Source organism: Fomitiporia mediterranea (assembly GCF_000271605.1).
Source record: "Fomitiporia mediterranea MF3/22 unplaced genomic scaffold FOMMEscaffold_2, whole genome shotgun sequence".
NCBI classification, from domain to species: domain Eukaryota; kingdom Fungi; phylum Basidiomycota; class Agaricomycetes; order Hymenochaetales; family Hymenochaetaceae; genus Fomitiporia; species Fomitiporia mediterranea.
The window spans coordinates 141,950-165,409 of record NW_006760387.1 but is presented as its reverse complement, the minus strand read 5'-3'; the positions used below and the strand labels follow the sequence as shown (position 1 = coordinate 165,409).

The following is a 23,460-nucleotide window of genomic DNA, read 5'->3' as shown; positions in this document are numbered from 1 at the left end:
ATTACAGGCTCAGAACACAAGTTGTGTCACAGTGAGTGGCTCAGCAAACTATTACATTATTATTGCCTAGATCAAAGTACTATGATCTTCTAATCAGATAGGACATTGGGGCAATCAAAGTGTTGATCTCAGGAGACTGCCAGAAATCTCAGAACTCTCTACACTTTGTCTGTACCAATCAGATGATAACAGTATGAGAACCTTCTATTTCTTTCAATGTAAATCTTGCTTTTCCCTTTTGTATAACATTTCCTGTGGCTAGAATACAGACCACTTAAATTTTCCTCATACATTTTCACCCTATTTTCTTCCAACCTCTGGCAAAAGGTTCTCTTATTTGTTCTTGTATATTTTGTTATTTTTCTTTTGTTCAGTCATGACATTTCCCTGTTAGTACTATGCTTTTCCAGAACTCAGAAAACTATAAATACAGCTACTCATGTACTAGATACAGGGGGAATTCAGATAGTTCACCCATTGATTTAGCTCTTGTCTCTTGTCTCAAAGTCCTCTAGTGTGAGGCATAGTTTTAGTCTTTGTTGTTTTCTGTATCAGATTGTTTGTTGTGCACTTTGTAAAGTGCACTTTCTGTTATTCACATTACTCTTCCAAGGTTGCAACTGTGTCAGAAGAACTTGCACCTGTTTGAAACCACTCTAGTCTTCTAAGACTCATGGTTTAGCTCCCCCTCAAACTTAACAAATCACCTGTGATCTTCTCTTAGACACTTTACAGGAGTTTCAATATATGTAAGAGCTCACCTTTATTATAGTTAGGAATAAGAACTAGTATAATAAAGGTGAAAGATTAAAACTATATATACTAGAAATAAAACAAAAGTAACTTATACTAAACGTCCCTCCTACAGCTTTCACTCTCTACAAAATCCAGTTTACATCCATCAGATGCTTGTATACAAACTTCTGTATTCCCTTGTTCTTAGGAAGCGTTTCCTCTGTTCTGTCTACTTTCTCATATCTTGAGCAGGGTCCAATCACTGGAACATTGTCTGTGTATAGGTTTGTAACATTCAGAATCTTGTTACAAAGAATAAACACTAAGTCATTATACAGAATCTGTACTGAGTTAGTGTAACCCATTAGTAATACTGTCAAGCAAAACGTCCCTAGAGGTGTCTGGAACATTGTCAGATCTCTAGACTGCTCATCCAAACTCCTCTGATCAAACACAATATGCAAATCGAGTTGTGTATAGCATGCACAACCTCTGCAGCTTTCTACAATTAGTTCCATGTTCAGCAGAATGACTGTGTCCTTTATTGTAACTGTGTTTAACCTCTGCAAATCAATAATAAATCACAAGGATACTCTGTCTTTCTTTGTGATGCAAAACCATTGTGATTGATAGGAGGAATTTGACAGTTCTATTGCTCTGTTACACAACTTCTCCTTCAACAACTCAATCACCCTCTTCTCAATTCTGTGTGCAATCAGAATACTTTTCTCTACCCATAGTACATGCTCTACAGTCAGAATTCGAATAGGATTGAAGTACATGGGGTCCAATGTTCCTTGCTCCTCTTCTGTCCACACAAACACTTCTGACTGTAGTATTAATAGGTTTTCTGTGAGTTTCCATTCTTCCAGCCATAGGAATCCTGATTGCAATTCTCTAATCACTTGCATCTGTTCTTCTGTAAGTCAGCCAGTAGGCACAAAGGGCTGTAGTATTGTTGGTAATATAGGCATTCTGGCTAGAGGATTGGAGTGCCATTGTCTGACTATGCAGAACTCCTCTGGAAGTACTCTGAGTACAGGGCACACCTTATTTGTGACTTTCTTGTAAGCCCACAAAACTGTGTCGAGTTTGTCATCCAGTGTATTGAGAATTACTGACTTCTGTGACTCTGCTACCTCTATCATCCATGATTCTGTAACTCATGATCCCTGACTGCAATCCTTTCTTGCATTTACTCTATTTCCTTTGTCTCTTCCTCTGTACAGAATCATTACCTTACTATTACTCTTCTGCTTGTTTGTTCCTAATCTGCTTGTCATATATGCATCTCCCCAGAATTGTAGTGTTTCTGGTTCCTTGATGCTTCTCAAAAATCTGTCTCTGGCTTGTATCACAGTGCCCTCACTCCAGTTGACAGAGACCACCTCCTTGACAGATTATTCAGGTCCCAAAGTGTTATGTGCTGCTCCCCATTTGCAAAATCTTTGGTTTCACATTCTGTAGTTACAAAGAACAGTCTACCTAGTAAGATCCTGAACAGAGCTTTCTGCACAACTTGTACTGTAATATCTATGTGAAGCATTCCTATAGAGAGTCACAACCTCAGAATCTGTCCTACAGTTGATCCCTGACCAGCATCTACTGTTTCAAGCATAACAGCCATATTACAATCCAACAGAATCTTTAATGCTTCCTATACATCAGCTTGAACTATGTTTATGCTTGATCCCTGGTCTAGTACACAATCTACCTCAATTTTTCTGTCTACTATTGTCTTAAGCATACAGAGTAGAAGCAAATGGTTAACTTCTACTAACATGTTGCAATACTGCTGCAGCCCACTATTGTTTAATCCTGCAACAGGCAGTTCTCTACTGTAGAATGTGGTGTTTCCATCTGTTCAGCACCTTAATGTTACTAATTTGCAAGTCTTCTTCTGAAGCTCTAGAGACAATGTAAGTAACTCCTACTGTGTAATACACACTTCCTGGTCCAAGCTGTAATCTAAAACTCTTCCAGCTATTTCCAGGTCCTCAATTAGTGTAATGTAGCAGTACAGGTACTCCTTTGTCCTAGTTGCATCTTACTGTGTACTTGCTAGTGCTGGTCCAATATCTGTGGGTTTTGCTACTTTGTAATCACACCCTTGCTTTCCCTTCCCCTTCACATCCTTTACTTTCGATTGTTCTGCAACCTTCTTACAGGCTTCTCCTAGCATTACTTCAAGCCTTTTGAGCTCTACAAGGTTCTCCACCTCCTCCTCTTCTTCTTCATCAATCTCTACCATTGTAACTAGTATAAGAGCTCCTAGACTGTGTACTATGACTAGTACAGTCTGTACAAAACTAACAGAGTGCATTTGCAACAATGGAAAGTGGCTATCAACCTTTTCCTTCAAGGTCTGCCCTATCCCAGAAATAGTGTTTCTGTTGGCCATAATAATTTTATTGTCTGGGCTCTGTGTACACTTCCTGTTTGTAATGTATTCTAACACTTTTGAGCAACTGTGTATAAAATGTCCAGATTCTCCACAAAATGCACAACTTCTGTTTCCTGATCCTCTACCTGAACCTCTACTGTATCCTCCTCCTCCTGATCTTGGGCCTTACTTTATTGACTCTACTTGCAATTGCAGACTCTGAAGTGCTTCCACAACACTTGTCAAATTAACTTCTTCCTGTTTGACCAGAATCACAGGCTGACTCACAAGCATATCCAATCCACTAACTGCTGTGAGTGTAGATCCCTCAAGGATTGACCCTACTGCAGCTACAACTTGTGCAATATTGTACACAAGTCTGTCCTCATAGTCTGAATACTTGATTTCTAACTTCTGTGTCAGCTTTTCTGCAATTGCTCTACAGAACACACACAGAAAAACACAGCAAGATTCCTCCAGTGACAGCTTATCATTAGTTGTCAAATAGGTTGCTATGAGTGTAAACTCTTGGTGGTATGTTCCCAAATTGTCCCTATTTGTAATTCCTCTCTCTGCCCATTTCTGTACTATAGTATCCAAGTCACTTCTAGCATATTGTGCTCCTGTCTTGAGACTCAGGTAATACACAATTACTCCTGTCTTAAATGTATCCCAAGACATTTTATCCACATTATCCCACAAATCCTCCACTTCTACAGGTACATACTTTATTGCAAGCAGAATGATATCTGCTCCAGCTATGTTACATTCGTTTGTAAGACTTTCCACATCTGTGAAATACCTCTGCAATTCTCAGGGCTTGGTTCTGTTGAAGGACAGTGTATCACATGCTCTGTAACAAGGCAGCTTCAGAACATTCAATGTGGCCATTAGCTGTACTGCCAGTCTTGGTTGTAATAGAATTTGTGTGTTTACTTGTAGTTGCTGAAGTAGTCACACATCACTTGCAAGTTACTGTTGCTGTAATTGGAGCTGTGTTGCTAACAATACACTGGTTGCTGGTGTGAGTGAAGATAGTGGCTGCTGGACTGTCTCTGTTTCCTGTGGAGACAACTGTACTCTTCTACAATATAGTGTGCCAGTTACAGTCAGTTGCAATGTTGATGTGATTTGGGAAAGTTGTAGGGTAGCTAGCAATCCTGTACACAATTCTAGGGACATGAAATACAGTAGTTTGTTGTGAATTCAGAAATCGATTATTTGGGGATTGAGTAATGTTGCTACAAGGTCTTCTTCTTCCTCCTCTTTGTTACTGACTTGAGCACTCTACTGTTCTAATAGTGTTCCTAAGGTTTCTGCAATATTGGATTCTGTACTTTCAGTGTTTGGAGTATTGGACGTTTTACAGTACAATTGGATTCTAGCAGATCTGTGTGTTCCACTCAATACAGGTACTGGTGCTGACTGTGACTGAGTTGACCTAAGCCCACAGGCTAGTGTCTGAGAAACCTGTTTAGAATACTGAGAACTGTTAGAACTTGTGTTGTTTAACTATGGAAACCCCCCTCACAGTAGGCTCCAGATGAAACTCCTGTGAAGTGTCTAAGAGAAGATCACAGGTGATTTGTTAAGTTTGAGGGGGAGCTAAACCACAAGTCTTAGGAGACTAGAGTGGTTCCAAACAGGTGCAAGTTCTTCCAGCACAGTTGCAACCTTGGAAGAGTGATGTGAATAACAGAAAGTACACTTTACAAAGTGCACAACAAACAATCTGATACAGAAAACAACAAAGACTAAAACTATGCCTCACACTAGAGGACTTTGAGACAAGAGACAAGAGCTAAATCAATGGGTGAACTATCTGAATTCCCCCTGTATCTAGTACATGAGTAGCTGTATTTATAGTTTTCCAAGTTCTGGAAAAGTGTAGTACTAACAGGGAAATGTCATGACTGAACAAAAGAAAAATAACGAAATATACAAGAACAAATAAGAGAACCTTTTGCTAGAGGTTGGAAGAAAATAGGGTGAAAATGTATGAGGAAAATTTAAGTAGTCTGCATTCTAGCCACAGGAAATGTTATGCAAAAGGGAAAAGCAAGATTTACATTGAAAGAAATAGAAGGTTCTCATACTGTTATCATCTGATCAGTACAGACAAAGTGTAGAGAGTTCTGAGATTTCTGGCAGTCTCCTGAGATCAACACTTTGATTGCCCTGATGTCCTATCTGATTGGAAGATTGCAGTACTTTGATTCAGGCAATAATGACATAATGGTTTGCTGAGCCACTCACTGTAACACAACTTGTGTTCTGAGCCCATAATAAGTATGTGATCTGTACATCCTGTGGAGAAAACAATGTGTGTAAGCCAATTCCAAGACTGTACACTCTTGCAGTTCTGTTTACAAATGCTTGTAATGCAGAATAGTTGGGTGTTCTCAGAGTAGGCTTCTATGAGTCACGTGGGTGTTTGGAATTGATTACTGTGATTGTCTGTATGTGATGTACAGTTCTTAGTGTGATGCTGATTGTTTCAATATATAGACTAGTTCTTATTCCTAACTATAACAAAGATACCTTTGTCCTGTTAGTATTCTGTGTGTGTTAGTAAACCTGGAACTTAACAGAACTTGTTTGTAATAGTATTTAGTACTTCCCTAATACTGTTTTACTTTTTTTTAACATTAACAAAACAGTCTTTATTATACTACACATTAGTAAGGTTCCTCCAACCTTTCTAAATGTCTCCTACTGTTAGTAAGGTTCCTCTAGCCTTTCTAAATACTCTCTACTGTTAGTAAGGCTCTCTAGTCTTTCTAAACACACTATTATAGTCTTAAAGCAAGTTTGACTCTCTTCCTAACTGTATATAACTAGGTCTTGTTTCCCCTAATACTAGGTATCTTTAGAAGCTACTATAGTTACCTCTCTATTAACTAGAGAAGCTGTATTTACTTCTCCTACACTATTACTATTTATAGTAACTCTAAGTTCAGATTTAGTAAGTAGTTTGAACCTCTTAGAACTAGAAAGTAATATAAGTAAGTTACTCACTCTAAACTACTAGAAGGCTACAATATTCTGTACTATATTTACTAAAGTCTAGATAGTCTAAGAAAGTATAACAAAGCTTCTAATACTAACTCTAGACAACCTAACACTATACACTCTTTAGTTATAAATCTCTGTGTTTTACAAGTATGTGTTTACTAAATCCATCCTTATAACCTATATAGTTGTAGTTATAATAGAATGTTTATAGGACAGTATACTATGTTAGTAGTACAAGTATGACTAGTCTAAGCTTGAAGGGCTTATACTAGATACATTCTATTAGGAGTTTTAGTATAAAATACTCTCTATAAACTAAGTAGTACAAACCTAGAACAGACTACTAGTAATATAGTAAGATAGTTACAACTTCTAGGAATAGTAACTATAGGTTACTAGGATCAACTTTAGTCTTCTAGAAGATTAGTACCTTAATCCTGATAGACTTTATGAACTTCTTAAAGCTAACCTACACTCAGACCTCTAGTTTAAGCTTTACCTTACACTTGTAAATTTGGTTCTAACACATTCTGAGTAGCTTACAATATATACAGAAAGGATACATGTAGTGACTTTAGTAAATAGCCAGATTCCTGATTCTACAGATTACCTTCTGACTCTAGAACTAGTCCTAGGAAAGGAAGTAACAGATTGTGTTAAACTCTACAGATAGTTAGAATATGTATATAAACTGGTAAAACAGTTAGAAGTAGACTACACAAAAGTTCACAACAGTATAAAAGTAATACTTACTATAGAACAGGTCTGGAAGAAGGATCAGGAGAAGTAGTACATAGGAAAGGTTATTCCTACAACAGCCAGTCTAAAGACTGTCTCAGAAAGTACTGTAAAGTGTATCAGTTTGTTCTATACAGAGTACTAACTTCTAATAAAGAACTAGGGATGTTTCTAATACTATAAACCCTTTGTAAATTATAAGAGAGACAGTTGCCTAACAGGTCTGCCTAAACTAGAAGATATGGTTTCTATTACAGAAGAGTATATTAAGTCCCTATGTCTAAAGCAGAAGTCTATTACTCCTGTACAAACAGAGTAGTCTATAGTACTAGAACCTGTAAGTAGAGACAAATCCAAGTACATTCTAATTTCTGACTCCCTCCTATTTTCAGACTACTGTATTCTTACAGAAGACAGTTCTACTCTGATCTGAATCCAACCTATAATTGACTCTAATTGTTCTACAGTTCTGATTAATAAGAAACTAGTGTCTTAAATAAGTCTTAAGTAATTCACACTTAAGAAACACATTATTATAACTCTAGTAATCAAATCAGTAAAAGAGTCAGGGAAACAGATTATAGAGTGGGTAAAGCTATAAGTGTAGTTGGCAGATCAGAAATGAACATTAAAAGTTGTAAAAGCTTGTATAGTTAATAACTTGTATAATAAAATGATTCTTAGTACACTCTTTCTTTAGAAGAATCAGATTATTATTAATATAGAAAGCTAGACAGTTATCCTAAAGGATTCTAACTATAATCTGATGAAAGTAGAAATTGTAGAACTAGTTTACACTCTACAGCCAACTTACAGAATCCTAGAGCCTATACTAACCTTAACTACAACTGTTTGAGAGTGTATAAAAACCCTAGCAGAGTTAAAGAGATTTGAGACATTAGATAGGGAACTAAAGTAACAGTATTAGGACTGCTTCCCAGACACAATACCACCAGTTGTAGAGCTCCCTGAAGGTGTTACTCATAAAATACAGTTTAAAGATCCCTCTAAGATAGTAACTATACAATCTTACACTTGTCTACAAAAATACTAGAAGGCTTAACACACACTCATTAATTAGTATACCTAGGTAGGTTGTTTGTACAGGTCAGAAAGCCTATACACATCACCTGTGTTTCTTATCCTAAAGGTGGATCCTGTAGACCTCTTACAAATAGTATACAATTATCAGACCCTAAATAGTAACACAATCTATGATTGTACCCTACTTCCCTACATTAATAAGATCATAAATGATACTATTAAAGAATGTATATATACTAAGATTGACATGACTAATATGTTCTTCTAAATGTGTATAAACTTGGAACATATTCTGCTCACTATAATTAGTACTCTGTTTAGGTTGTATAAATAGACAGTCATACTAATAGAGTTATACAATGTACTAGCTATATAATAGTAGCAGGTTACAAAGGTACTAAGACATCTTATTAGGAAAATCTGTTATGTCTACTTGGATGACATTATCATCTAGTTATAGTCTAAAGTAGAACACATTAGGAATATTAGAAAGGTTATACAAGTACTTTATAATAAAGGACTCATCTGTTTACAGAAGAAGACCAAGTTATTCTGTACAGAGGTTAAGTTCCTTAAACACCTGATTACTGAAAAGGGGATGGAAGCAGACCTAGACAAGGTTAAGAGCATCCTATAATAGCTACAGTCTTAGAGAGTAAAGGATGTCTACAAATTCCTTAAACTGTTATACTATATTATAGTATACCTTCTACACCTAACAGAACACACTACAGTTCTTTCCCTGTTCACAAGTAAGGATTGTGACAAGGTTTTTCCAGAATGGAAACTAGAACATTAGTAGGCCTTTAAAGCTATCAAGTCAATTGTTACTAGCAGAGAGTGCCTCACCTCTATAGACTATGACTTGAGTGAGCAAATCTACATAACTACAAATACAAGTGACTCTAGAACTAGAGCAGTTCTTAGTGTCAGATTCTTATAAAAAACTGTAAGACTTATAACATTTGAGTCTAAGTAATACAATAGTATACAGTGTAACTACCTAGTATATGAGTAGGAACTCCTTACAATTGTTTACACTCTTAAGAAATAGTGTGTTTACCTTCTTAGAGTACATTTCTATGTCTATACTAATCATTGTACTCTTAAATACTTGGATACACAGTAGGATCTGTCTAGAAGACAAGCCTAGTAGATAGAGGAGCTCTTCTAGTATGACTATAAGTTACATTACATTAAGGGAGAGGAGAATACAGTTACAGATACACTTTCCCACTACTCAGACTTTGACTCTGACCCAGAAAACAGAAGTCCTACTTAGGAAGCCTTAGGAGGGACAGTTATACAGATCTCTACAGATTCTGATCTCCTTACAACAATTAGGAACAGTTACAACATGAACAAATTCTGCTGTAAACTGTATACTAACTTTACAAGTATGGAGGGAGCTTAGGAGGATTATAGGCTCTTATACCTAAACAACTAGTTAGTGATTCTGAGCACTAGAAATGTTTGTGAAACCTTGTACTATTTTACACATAATAAACTAGAACATTTTAGTACAGACAAAACATACCTTACTTTATACAACTTATACTATTAGTCTAATATGTACTAGAATCTTGAGTAGAATTATATTTCTGAATGTAATACATGTTAACAGAACAAGAACCTAACTACAAAACCTGTTAGCCTACTATACTTACTTTCAGTCCTGAATGTGTGTTTTAAGAGTATTACAATTGACTTTGTTAGACTACTACTAGAAGATGGTGGATACAATAGAATAGTGACAATGATGGATAGGCTAGGTAGAGCAGACATTAGAATTAAGTCTTGTAGAATGGACATAATAGTAGAAGAGTTTGTAGGACTGTTTTTTAATAAATAGTATTGTGAAAACAGCTTACTTTAGGAAATTGTTTCTAATAGGGACTACTTGTTCCTGTCTAGATTTTGGTCTGTATTACATGTGTAAACAGGTATAAAGCTGAAGATGTTAACAATATATTACCTGGAGACAGATAGTACTAGTGAGTGTACTAACAAAATAGTAAGCTAGTTGTTACACTTCTATATAGATTACTAACAGTAAGAGTAGTAGACCTAGCTCTCATAAGTACAATTCTGTCTTATGAATATAGTTAATACCTCTACAAGTTATTCCCTGTTCTAATTATAATATGAGTGCTTACTATAAACAGTCCTACTACTTATGTAGTTTCTAGAACTGTTACAAGCAGATTCCCTAGAGACACAAGCTGTAGAATTCCTTGCCTACATATACTAGAATATTGTAGAGGTACAAGGCACTCTCCTAGTAGTAAAGACACACTAGGCACATTATACTAACTAGGACTGTACAGTAGAAGACTGTTTTATAGTAGGAGACTGAGTTATACTCTCTACTTGTAACTACTGTTAGGATTATCTTGTACAAATACTAGAATGTACTATAAAGTTTATACTATGTTATGACAGACTGTACTTTATAATTACAGCCAACCTAAACAAGTCAGAATATATGCTAGAGTTACCTGACTCTAATCAGGCCTTCCCTAAGTTCTATACAAGTTAGTTAAAGTACTATGTTCTAAATAATGACACCTTATTTCTACAATGTACTCTCAACTAACTAGGTCTAATAGAAGGAGATAAGGAAGTATATAAAGTATTACAGATTGTAAACAGAAGGTACAGAGAGTAAGGTTAATAGTATCTAGTAGAATAGGAAGGATAGAGTAAGTAAAGATATAAATGGAAGACAGAGTCTAAACTCTAAAGAACAGCTTCTAAGGTACTGTAAGTATAGTTAACCTTACACTTATACAGAGGTACTATTTTTTCAGAAGGGGGAAGGGTGTAAGTCTACTCTATAACTTACAACAGTTTCTGTACTGTTCTGTACCCCTTCTAGTATAAAACCACATTTCTGAACCTGAACCTTCTCCTAAGCCTAGACCTCCTTAGTGTAGACCCTAGAGCCACACACATTTCCTCTTTTGTCTTTACACTATGTTTCCTTATTATCTGAGTCATATACTCTTTATTCTTAGAGTATACACTCTCCTTTTCTCTTTAGTATTGTTTTCCCCTTTAAGTATAAGCTACCTTTGTTTCATTTCTAGTATATATAGTTTTAATCTTTCACCTTTATTGTACCAGTTCTTATTCCTGACTGTAAAAAAGGTGAGCTCTTACATATATATAGATTAGTTCTTATTCCTAACTGTAATAAAGATACCTTTGTCCTGTCAGCATTCTGTGTGTGTTAGCAAACCTAGAACTCAACAGAACTTGTTTACAATAGTGTTTAGCACTTCCCTAGTACTGTTCTAATCCTTGTCAAAAGAGAGAGGTTAATAAGGAAATGTTAGTGTATATACTTACTCTCTTAGACAATAAGACTGTACAAGTTATACATTCTCTTTAAAACAAGTAGCAATTTATTAAAGAACATTCTAAACACTAGCTCTAAGTCCCTGTTCTCTTAGCTCTTTTCTTAGAGTCCCTCCAGATCTGAACAATAACTCTAGTAAATAGTAAATACACTAGTTTGTACATTAATAAGGCCTTTATGTAAGAACACTACCTTCTAACTTAATGTGTTCTACTTTCAATCCTAGTATACAATGTAGACAGAACCCTAAACTAGAATAGTTAGATTACTAAGTTTGTTCAACTACAAATGACTATTTAGGATTATAAGGAAAGTATTAAGTTCAGAGTTACTAACCTTAGAAAAAAAGATGTCTTTATTAGATTCAAATGGCTTAAGACTCATAACTAGTTAGAGTAGACACTTATATTTGATTAGTGTTCTGAGTCTTACAACTATCTTACACTACTGTCTTAAGTGAATACAAATGCTTCTAATACTACTAACAGTCCTAAAGAAGGTGACTAGTTGTTCTTTGTTGACTAGGATAGATATGTGAATGTATATTCTAGTTAAGGTAGAATAGTATTAATTTAAAGGATTTCTGAGACAGAACCAGTCTAGAACCTACTCAGAATGGCTTAACTCTAAAGTGTATACAGGACTAGCCTGCTAGACTTTGTCTGAGAGTTCCCTAAAGTCTTTAGTAAAGAGGAATTTAACTAGCTTTCTAAACATTACCTTTAGGATTATACAATTGAGTTGACTAAGGGTTTCTAACCTAAGGATTGTAAGGTCTATCTACTTAACAGAGATAAGTAGGAAGTGCTTAACAAGTTCCTTCAGGAAAATCTTTGGAACAGTTTGATCCAACCCTTAAAGTCCTCTATAGCCTCCTCTTTCTTCTTTGTTAAAAAGAAAGATAAGAAGCTCTGTCTAGTCTAGAATTATTGTTGTCTTAATAAGAGTACTATTAAAAACAAGTATCTACTCTTTCTGATCCAGGAGCTTATTAATAAAATACATACATCCTAGGTTTTTACTAAGCTAGACATTTAATAAGGATACAATAACATTTGGATCTAAGACAGAGATGAGTAAAAGACTGTGTTCTAAACTAATTATAAACTGTACAAACTGACTATAATGTTCTTCAGACTAACTAACTTACTTACAACATTCTAGTCATTCATGAATTACATCCTTACAGATTTGATTAACTCAGAGCATGTTAGTATGTATCTAGACAACATCCTAATCTTTACTCAGACAGTTGAGTACTACTACTAACTAATCTAAGCAGTTCTATAGTAGCTCTAAGATAATAAACTGTTCCTCTAAGAAGTAAAGTACTCTTTTACACAGGAGTCAGTAGATTATCTAGGCTTTGTAATTGAGGGAGGAGAGGTCTGTATGAATCTAGTAAAGGTAACTATAGTTTAGAACTGGTTACAACTTTAGAACCTAAAACAAGTCTAAGTATTTCTTGAGTTTACAAACTACTATCAACACTTTATCTAAGACTTTAGTACTATTGTCTAGCCCCTTTACAATCTTACTAGTAAAGATGTTTTATAGTAATAGGATGTTCAGAAACAGTCTGTGTTTGAGTCTCTTAAGTAGACTATTACTAGTAAGTGTTAGAACACAAACATTTATTAGTATATATAGTGTAAACCAGGTGTCAAGCCAAGCTTAACATTACACCCTTTTAGTAAAGAGGTTCTATGTATAGTCTACTATATATAGTAATCCCTCACATAATGTTAAGCTTAGAGTAGTCAGGGGTTCAATCCTAATGTAGGGTTGTTTGTAAGTAAAAGTATTAGACTAAGAATAAGCTTCCTAAAGGGGGGGAGTGAATTTCTTAGTTGCTTAGAATACTAGGGCCAGGACTCTATATTAGGATATCTCTTCCTACCTCTAAAGACTGTCAAGGTTAAGCTAGAAATAGTAACCCTTAGGGTCAAACTCTATATACTAGTTATATAAGAATACATAACTCTAGAGAGGAGAGTAATGTTAGGACACAAACATTTATCAGTATATATAGTGTGGACCAGGTGTTAAGCCAAGCTTGACATTGTACCCTTTTAGTGATGAGGTTCTATGTATAGTCTACTATATATAGTAATTCCTCACAGTAAGCTTATATTAGTAGTTTCAACAGTTATAAACAAGTTCTGAGTTAAAGCTAACTCTTCTAACTTTACAAATAGAGTAGTACTGTTTTAGTTCATTAACAGAAAGTAGTGTCTGATAGTGTTCTGATCAGAATCCCTCTCTGTAACTGAACAGAACTACCTTATTTACAATAAGGAACTCCTTACAATTGTCTTATTAGATTGTACTCTAGATTAGGAAATCCTTAATTGTCTTATGTAGAGTTACTACACTTAGAATGTCTTAGACTATCAGACTTCACTATGTAGTATATAAGGCAGACACTTACTTAATGTCTCAATAAGAGAGAGTTTGGAGGCACTCCTACTATACTTGTTAAAAGGTTATAAGTCTTAGTACTTATTAAATACTCTTATATACTTGCTCTCACAGAACACCTTTGTCTTCTACTAGTACACTAAGCCCTAGACCTTCCCCTCCCTCCAAACCTATCACAATGTTGTCTATAACACATACCTTTGTTAACACTATAATGAAGGACTCTAATGTTATAAAGTTCTTTAAGGGAACAGAAAAGTTAACTAGTGTAAAGAGATACAAGATATGGCACTTACACATACACAGTGTACTCACTACCATAATACTCTCAGACTATCTAGAGTACAATCCCTCTTCCTCTAATAATGCTAGCATACATACAGGCAATGTTTTGTATTATTATATAACAAAAACAATAACTGATACAATTTATACAAACTTTACAACACATACAAGTGTCAGAAGTCTTATGAAAGTGCTTTCTGAACAATACAATGTTCAAACAATAATGACACATACTGTAGACATATCTACATTGTTTACAGTTAAAGAGTATGTATTACAGTTTAATAAGATGTTAGACAACATTGAACAAATCTACAGATAGTTGTCTGTACATAATAAAGCCCCTAATAACAATACATACATCTTAGCAATTAATCTTGCTACTCTTTGTAAGTATAGATGGGTAGCAACAATGCTAGACAGACAGATTACCTATTATAATCAACTACTAACAGTTACAGTAGCTTAGAAAGACATTCTGACACTAGCTAAGTTGATACACAAATTGTGAAACACATATACTAAGTATTATTCTCAGTACTCTCAAATGAAACAAGATACTGAATAAGACAGCCTACAAACAAAAGGCAAAAGTGTAGCTAAAGGCAAAACAAAGCCTTATAATAAAGTTAAATGCTACAATTGTAATAAGTACAAGCATATGTCAAAAGACTACTGAAATCCTCTAACAAGTAAAACAATAGAAGCTCAAAAGAAAAAGTATAGGCAAACAGCTACTACTTCTGGTTAGGATTGTAGGATTGGACCTATTTCATTTTCTTCATATTTCTATCAGTTTTGCAAAAACCTAACATTACTACTAGATTTTCATAATCCTTAACATCTCATCTATTGTTTTACAAAGTTTCATAGAGATTGTATCAGTATTGAGTGCAGGAGAGAGCTATGGAGACATGAGGTAGTGTATACAATTACAACACAGTCAATCCATTTCTCACCCAATATGGTAACTTGTGCCTCTTTTGTACAATAGTCTCTTAGTCTATATTCTTTAATGTGTAATACTCTGTTAATTCTTCCTAGCCTCTGATGTGCCTGTTAGCTTTGTAATATTTGTTCTTATTATTTCTTTTATCTTATTATCAAAGTTTCATCCCTTAGTTTGCTCTTATTATTTAGTTATTATAAAAAGCAATCTATAGATACAGTAGTTCCTTAGTTTTTTAACTCTTCTCATATTCCTACTTGTTCTCCTAGTATAAATCCTAGCTGGTAGCTTTGGGAATAAAGTTGGTTTAAGGGCTACAGGTCACATTCACAGTTTGAGAGTACTATCAACCTAGAGAACACTTCTCCCTTAACATAAGAGTCAAAAAACTAGTCTCTACCTTGATACTACTTTTAGTCCAAGCTGCTACTCAATTAATACCCTCCTAGTCTGAGCTACTACTCAACTATCCTCTCTATCTGATCCTACTCTCTCTTGAGTCCAAACTACTGTTCAATTTGTCCTACATATAGTCAGAGCTACTACTTAACTATCCCTAACTTGAGCTACTACTCAGTTACTCCTCCCTACTCAATCTGCTCCTCAATCTGCCCAATCTGCCCAATCTGAGCTGCTGCTTGATTGGTTTGTTTAAACTGAGCTGCTACTTGTTTGAGTATTCCTTACCCTCTTTATAAACATACCTTTACTTTCTTAAAGAACTATTAAACTGATTTACTATCCTATTAATTCTATATTGTCCCTCACTCATTTGTTACTTCATTTTCTATTATTTTATACTCTACTCTCAAGGTTGTATTACTGTCATCCTTTACTCTCTTTCACTCTTTTGAGTTTGTGTGTTGTCTTTATAATTTGTATAGCTACACTCTTTTCTAAATGCTTTTTAACCTACCACTTGTAAAGCTCAACCTCTAGCCTTTGTTTACTAGTTGACTAGAGCCTCTCTCAAGTAGTAACACCTTTAGAGACCTTACAGTCTGAAATTCCAGTGTTGTCTTACAGTTATTTAGTGTTATTAAATAAGAGTCACTAGATTGTACTTAGAACAGAGTACATATAAGTAGCTTAAGAGTTTAAAACTGAAAGATCAAAGTTGCCTAGGTAGCAAACTAGTTAAAGGAACTGTTCCTAGAACTTATACATTGTTTATAGTCATTCATACTAGCCTCTAACAAAGACCCAGACGTTTTGGAGCTTGCTCAAGCATTTGAAAGAGTATTTAGTGCTTCAGAAGTTAATTCATTAGAGCTAGCCTTAGGAACAATATCAAATCCTTTAGGAAATTCCCCTACACTCCCCTATAAGCTTACACTGTCCTAGTAAGGTGCATATATGTACTTAGACATACACTTAGTCTCCCAGTTGATTACAGAAGCTACCAGTCAAGCTGTAACTGTAGTAATACACTATACTCCTTCTAGAAACCCTAGAAAGATTACTACTACTCCTAGAGAGTACAAAGAAGGTAAAGATTATTAGGACTTTAAAAGAGAATGTCTCCTGTATATCCTAGCCAACAAAAGAGCCTTCTATAACAGTCAAAAGAAGATACTCTTTGTACTTTCTTATCTAAAGGAAGGGACAGTTACTATATAGGCAGAAAATTAGGTTACTCAAAACACAGACACTAATAGTGAGATTCTTTACATACAAACGTTCTAAGAGTTCATTGAGTAACTAGGGAAATCATTTAATGATCCTAGTAAGGAGGAAACATTCATCCAGAAGCTTAAGCAACTCAAGTAAGGAACTCACTCTACAGATGTCTTTTTCCAACAGTTTGAGATCCTTACATCAGGAAAAAGTCTATTTAAATATAATGAATTACAGTCCATTTAAAGAAATATTAGCATTTTATATATATTGTAATTCATATATAAGGGTTAGAACACAACTATAAGGATAAAATAAGGTATATTAATGTATATAAAGACTCTAAGAGTGTTATAAATTATTACAATTCATTAAATACATTATAATAACCTTACATTATAAGCTAAAGTATTATACTTAAATTATAACTTTGAAGACAGACTAAAATTCACCTTGTAAAAGATTTTATATTGTTTGTATAAGGCATTCAGATATTTGTAAAAACTATATTAATGTGTTAAAAGTAATATAAACATGTCAGATTACTATCAACTGTATTATAAAGTAAAATAGTGCTTTCCTTTTACATCTAAATATAATATTGGTTTTGTTTTACAGCTTTGCTACTATCACAAACATTGATTACATAATCAACACTGAAGATTGAGAGCATATAATGACACTCTTACAGCTGTCACTCTTTCTCTCTGACCTCCACCCTCTCTCTAAGTCTAACCCTCTACCCTGACACTATGTTATTACTTTTGTTCTCTCTAGCCCAGTCCTCTACTTACAAGTGTCCTCCAGCAGGTACTCTGAGTGTAACAACACAGACAATAAACATTACTACAACTTGTCTCTCTAATCTACTATTGTAATGCTTGTATAGAGTCTCAGATTATATGTTGTACTACTAAGCTGACTATACTGTCCTTTAATGTAAAGTAGTAAGTATCTAGTCTACTTTATAAAAGACTGTACAATAGTTGCTCATCCCTTCTCTCCCAACTTTTTGTCTCCCTTCTATCCCTTCTACTCCTTGTCCTACTACTTACATTGCCTCCTCTTTACTGTCCTCCTTTTTTTATGTTTGTCTTCCTTTTTAAATTCACATTTGCACATCTGTATTGTTAACTAATGCTAAACAACTTCTCTAATAACTCTATACATTTGTGTACTTCTTCCTACTCTGTAGTGCAAGTAAGAATTGATGAGCACACACAAGCATACTTACAACAATGTTTATGTACAACCACTCCTATTATACTACCCTCTCTCTAACACTGTATGTGTTCTACTCCTTTGTACATTCCATGTTTGACATTACTCTTGACAGGTTTGCTCTACACACATTTACATTCCTTAGTACTGTTTATAACACCATTTCAAATAAGGTAAGCAGTAGTTATCACTTACCCCTCCCAAGCTGAGTCTGTTTACATCACCCACTTTACCCTCTCCCTTCAAGCTAGAACGTTCTAGAGATACACCTTTACAACTACACACAACAACTAAGTTCTCTACTCTGACTATGTCTTACAATTGAAGGTGTATGTAATGTACACATACAGACATAACTTTGCTTACTACTCAAATCAGCTTGTTCAACACTCCAGATCCTAACCTTAGTGTAGCACTTACACTTGCTGTATACTGTCACAGTGTATCTACCTTTTCTCTCTTATTTTCACTTGCTAATTACTCTAAACTTGTCTCACAGGCACAGTCTCAGCCTCCACAACCTGCTTAACCTCAATTCACACACACACACAATTCAACTTGTAGGGACTAAGTAATGACCAAAGTGTAGTGTTGAAGACTACATTAAACAGTCTAAGAACACATCCTTCCTCTTCTGTTACAGATGCTGTTAGGAAAAGAACAAGGTAAGAGGCAGCTTATTATACACTACAAGTACTGTGAGTGTCTCTTCATCAGTATCTACTACTGATTCTAACAACTACAGTAAATTCGACTCACTCTCTACTAATAGTTTACTGTATGGCTGCCTGTTAGGATATCTGTACACAATGTACAGTAGTGTGTACAAAGTGGAGATGGCAGACTTTAGTGATTTTGAGATAGGTAATACAGTGTACTTGTAAGGATGGGTCAACTACAGATACAGTCATAACTGTTGAGCCTCTCAATACTCTTGCTTTTGGGTGGTCTGTCTGGATCTGGTCAAGGGATGGGCCTATTACTTCTGCAAAAGCAAACCTCTCCCTAAGTCCTATAGCTCTAAGAATCATCCTAACTCTTTAATACTGAGAAGGACAAACTCTAGCAAAGTGACCAATCTCTCTACAAATGTAACAAGCTTGATTTTTCTTAGTATTGTTAATTGAGATGTCTATTGGTTCTCCAGCTCCCAAGAATGTTTTTCCATTAGGAGTTGACCTGAAAGGATGTGAGGTTGGTTAAGAACTTACCTGTATATCTGAGGCTTTAAAATGTATAGTAGAATTGGATTGAGGAGAGTTGTGAGCCTTGTTAGGAAGATTAAAGTGTAGACAATTGTCAGATTGTCTATTAGAGAGTCCCCTGTGTGTAAGAGTCTCCCTGAGTCGAGTTTCATTGTTGTCAATCTGAATTGTATACTTTTTCCATTCCTTATAAGTACTTAGAACTAGTAATAAACACATTAACTGACAAAGTACTTTAGGATTAAGAGTATACTAAAGTAAATTAATCAATATAGTATTATATACTTTACTACTCAGTCTAGCTTTGGTCTTACATTAGGAAAAAGTCTAAAAGGTTATATTACATTATAATAGTGTGAAAAAAGTAAAAAAGTAAAAAAAGTAATTTACATATTATCAGACCTCAATTTCTGATAAAGTAGTATAACTTTGTATAAGGTACTGTAAGGTTTATGAATGTAATAAAAGTACATAAGGGTAATACCCCTTTTAAACATATAAAATGTATAATATTGGACCTCCCTTTTTTAAAATATATTGTAAGGATTACCAAGTTTTGAAAGGGTAATATATGTTTGTAATGTTTTACAGAGACTATACATAGTTATTATTTCTTAATAATAATAATTTCCCCTTACATCTATTCATTATTAAAATAACAAAAATCAATTATATTAAAATATTTGTACAATACATTATTATTTACAATAATTAAGGAAAATAAACTAAAACACATACATAGTACAGTCTGTATCAAGATTTGTACAGAGAGTGAGTGAGAGTGTCTGTGTCTACTATAATATGAATACAAGTAGGTAGAGATTGGGATTGGACCAGACTTGAGTAGTAAACAAGTGTATTATGAGTGTTGATTGTCACAGGAATTAGAGGAAGGAGACTTTATAGATGAAGAATCAGATGAGGAACAGATTAAGGAAGAGGAGTCTTTTGTTATTCCTCAGACATAAACACTGTATTGTCTAAGAAAGAGCTAGAACAGAGTTACTGTCATGTAAATAATTAATACTAGACATCTGAATCAAATATAAATGACTATTGTTTGTACTATGACACTCTAGACAGTAAAGACTCTTATTTCTTTGATGAACCTCTTGATTCTGAAGTCTGTAAAGAGGTAGAAGGTGTAGAAAAGGTTTTAGACATCCCTTATAGACTTGTAAGCTTAGTTTCTCCTAGGGAAGCTTTATACATTTGCTCTAGCACTAGAAGGCAACTGGATATGTTCTTGACAATTAAAACAGATTATGGCCTCATTAATACACATACTCTAATTGATTCAGAGTGTACTAGATTATACATAAATGTAGGTTTTGTCAAGAACAACAAGTTAACAATATATCCTTTTAAGAATCCCTTCCTAGTCTTTAATACTGATAGTACAAGCAATAATGAAGGTCTTCTAAAGGACTATGTTGAAGTGGAACTCTCTGTTAAAGTGTATACAGAGACAATTTGTCTGACAGTCACTATACTAGTATTTAGTAATATCTTTCTAGAATATGATTGGTTAAACAAGTATAATCTGGAAATTGATTAGGGACAAGGTATTGTGTCCTTTACTAGATGTTCAGACAGTTGTTCCATGTCCTTGAATGAATCAGAGATGTATCCAGATGTTCTAGAGTACTTAAGGAGAACTGATAATGATCCTACCCTGGTTTTTACAATCCCTTACTATCTTAAAGCATATAAGAATGTATTTAGTGAAGAATCCTTTGAGTAGTTACTAGAGCATTGATCTTAGGACCATACTATTAATCTAAAGCCGGATTTTAAGGTTACAGATTGTAAAGTATACTCTCTAGCTCTTAGAGAACAAGATGTGCTCAAGGATTTTATTTCTGAGAATCTGGCTTTAGAAAGGATTTAATATTCTAAGTCCCTCATAGTATCTCCTTTCTTCTTTATTAAGAAGGAGGATGGATCTTTAAGACTAATCTAAGATTACAGAAAGCTTAATGAAGGTACTATTAAGAACAAGTACCCTCTACCTTTAATTTAAGAGCTTCTGGATAAGGTCAAAGATTCTAAGTACTTCACAAAGCTTAATGTATGCTAGGGATACTATAATATTTGAATCAGGGAGGGTAATGAGTAGAAGGCAGCTTTCAGGACAAATCTAGGATTGTTTGAGCCTACAGTCATGTTCTTTAGTCTTACAAATGCCTCTACTACATTCTAGAGCTTTGTAAACAATATCTTTAGTAAATTAATTAATGAGGGATTAGTTGTTGTCTATCTAGACAATATCCTCATCTATTCTAAAGATATTGAAGAGTATAAACACTTAGTTCAAAGGGTTTTTACAATCCTATAGGAGAATCACTTGTTCCTTAAGCCTTAGAAGTGTGAATTCGAAAGATCTACTACTAAGTATCTTGGACACATTATTAGGAACAATAAGATTCAAATACACCTGAAAAAAGTAAAGCCTATTAATGAATGGTCAGAACTAAAGAACTTGAAGCAAATACAACAGTTTACTGGTTTCTACAACTGGTATTACAGATTCATCAAGGACTATAGCAAAATAGCTTGTCTACTCACTAAACTAACTGGGAAGGTTTTATTTACCTGAGGGAAAGAGTAAAGAGAGGCTATGGAAGAGCTTAAGAGACAATTAAGCTTACAGTCTGTCTTTACAATTCTAAATGAGTATGATCTCTTCAGAGTAGAAGCTGATTTGTCTAATTACACACTTGGAGCAGTCCTTTCTCAAAAGCAAAATAGTGTATAGCATCCTGTAGTATTCAGATCTTAATCTCTAAACTCTACAGAGTAGAATTATAAGATCTATAATAAAGAAATGCTTACTATTATTGAAGCTATTAAAGACTAACACTAGTACTTGTTAGGAGCAAGACAAACCTTTGAAGTATAGTCTGACTATGCTAATTTGACATACTTTAAGGCTCCCCACAAGTTAAACTACAGACAGGCTTGCTAGAGAACAGAACTGGCAGACTATAACTTTGTTTTAATGTATAAACCTGGAAAAACACTTACAAAAGCAGATACACTGTCTAGAAGTCCTCAATTTAATAAGGGAGAACATGATAACAAAGATGTTACCTTTATTAAAGACTCCTGGTTAAGAGGAATAGTGTATACAGGTAGTAAAGTCACTCTGTAAAAGATCTGGAATGCTTAGAAGGAATTATTAGACAAAGGAGAGGAGTACCTAGCTAGTATACTTATTAGAGATAACTATATGTACAGGAATTCAAAGATATATGTTTTATTAGACCTTGTACTAATAGTTCTGAAGGAATATTATGATTCCCTACTTGTAGGACATCCAGAGTATAGAAAGACGCTTGAAATGATCCAGAGAGAGTTCTGGTGGCCACAGATGAGGACAGTCACTAAAAAGTATGTTCAAGACTGTAATAAATGCTAAAGAACAAAATCCCTACACACTATAAGACAAAAGGCATTACATCCTCATAATACACTTGCTGGACCTTAGTAGGTAATATCTGTCAATTTAATTAGTGAATTGTCTGAGTCTAAGGGATTTAACACTATCTGTGTCATTATAGATTGTTTCTCTAAGCAAATACATACTCTTCTAACTACTACAAAGGTTACAGCTGAGGGAATGGCTAGACTGTACAGGAATCAAGTCTTTAGACTCTATAGATTACTCAGAAAGATTATACATGACAGAGGACTGTAATTTAATACTAAATTCATGAGAGAACTTTACAATACTCTTTATATTAAAGGGAATCCCTCTACAGTATATTATTCTCAAACTAATAGTCAAACTGAGTATATTAATCAAGAGATAGAATAGTATCTCTACTTGTATGTTGACTATAAACAGTCAGACTGGGCAGAATGGATTTCTATAACTGAGTTTGTATATAACAATTGAGAACACTCTGCTACAAAGTTCTCTCTATTCTATGTCAACTTTAGAAGACACTCTGTAGGCTTTAGATCAGTTTTGACTAAGACTAGTACATATTCTGTTAAACAATAGGCTAAGTATATTAAAGATGTTTAGGAACTTGTAAAGAAAAGCCTGGACCAAGCTACTAAAGCTATAAAGAAGTACTATGATTGTCATTCAGGTCCCTCTATACAGTACAAGCTAGGAGATATAGTGTATTTAGACTCAAGGAACATTAAGACTATCAGACCTACTAAAAAGTTTGATAACAAGTGGTTTGGTCCCTTTAAGGTTAACTCAAAAGTTGGAGCTAGTGTATATAGGCTCAAACTATCTCAGGAATAGTTAATTCACCTAGTGTTCAATAAGATCCTACTCAAACTATATGTTTCTCAAGTCTTTAATATTCAGAAGGCTCCTCCTCCTCCTCCCCTAGAACTTGTAGATGATAAGATTGAATACAAAGTCAAGACTATTCTTGACTCTCAACTCTACAAGGGAAAGCTTTAGTTCCTTGTCAAATGGGTAGAATACTAGGAAGTAACTTGGTAGCCTGAAAATAACCTT

The 23,460-nt window shown here is 34.6% G+C and overlaps 1 protein-coding gene across 1 annotated transcript; it reads right to left on the bottom strand.

Annotated features, from left to right (window-relative positions):
* Nucleotides 1-3,430: 3,430 nt before the first annotated feature.
* On the bottom strand, nucleotides 3,431-3,928 carry FOMMEDRAFT_46410 (uncharacterized protein; the record flags this gene model as incomplete). Its single annotated transcript, XM_007262497.1, has 1 exon — nucleotides 3,431-3,928. A coding segment is annotated over one exon (498 nt), but the record flags the coding sequence as incomplete, so codon positions are not given.
* Between the last annotated feature and the right edge of the window lie 19,532 nt (nucleotides 3,929-23,460).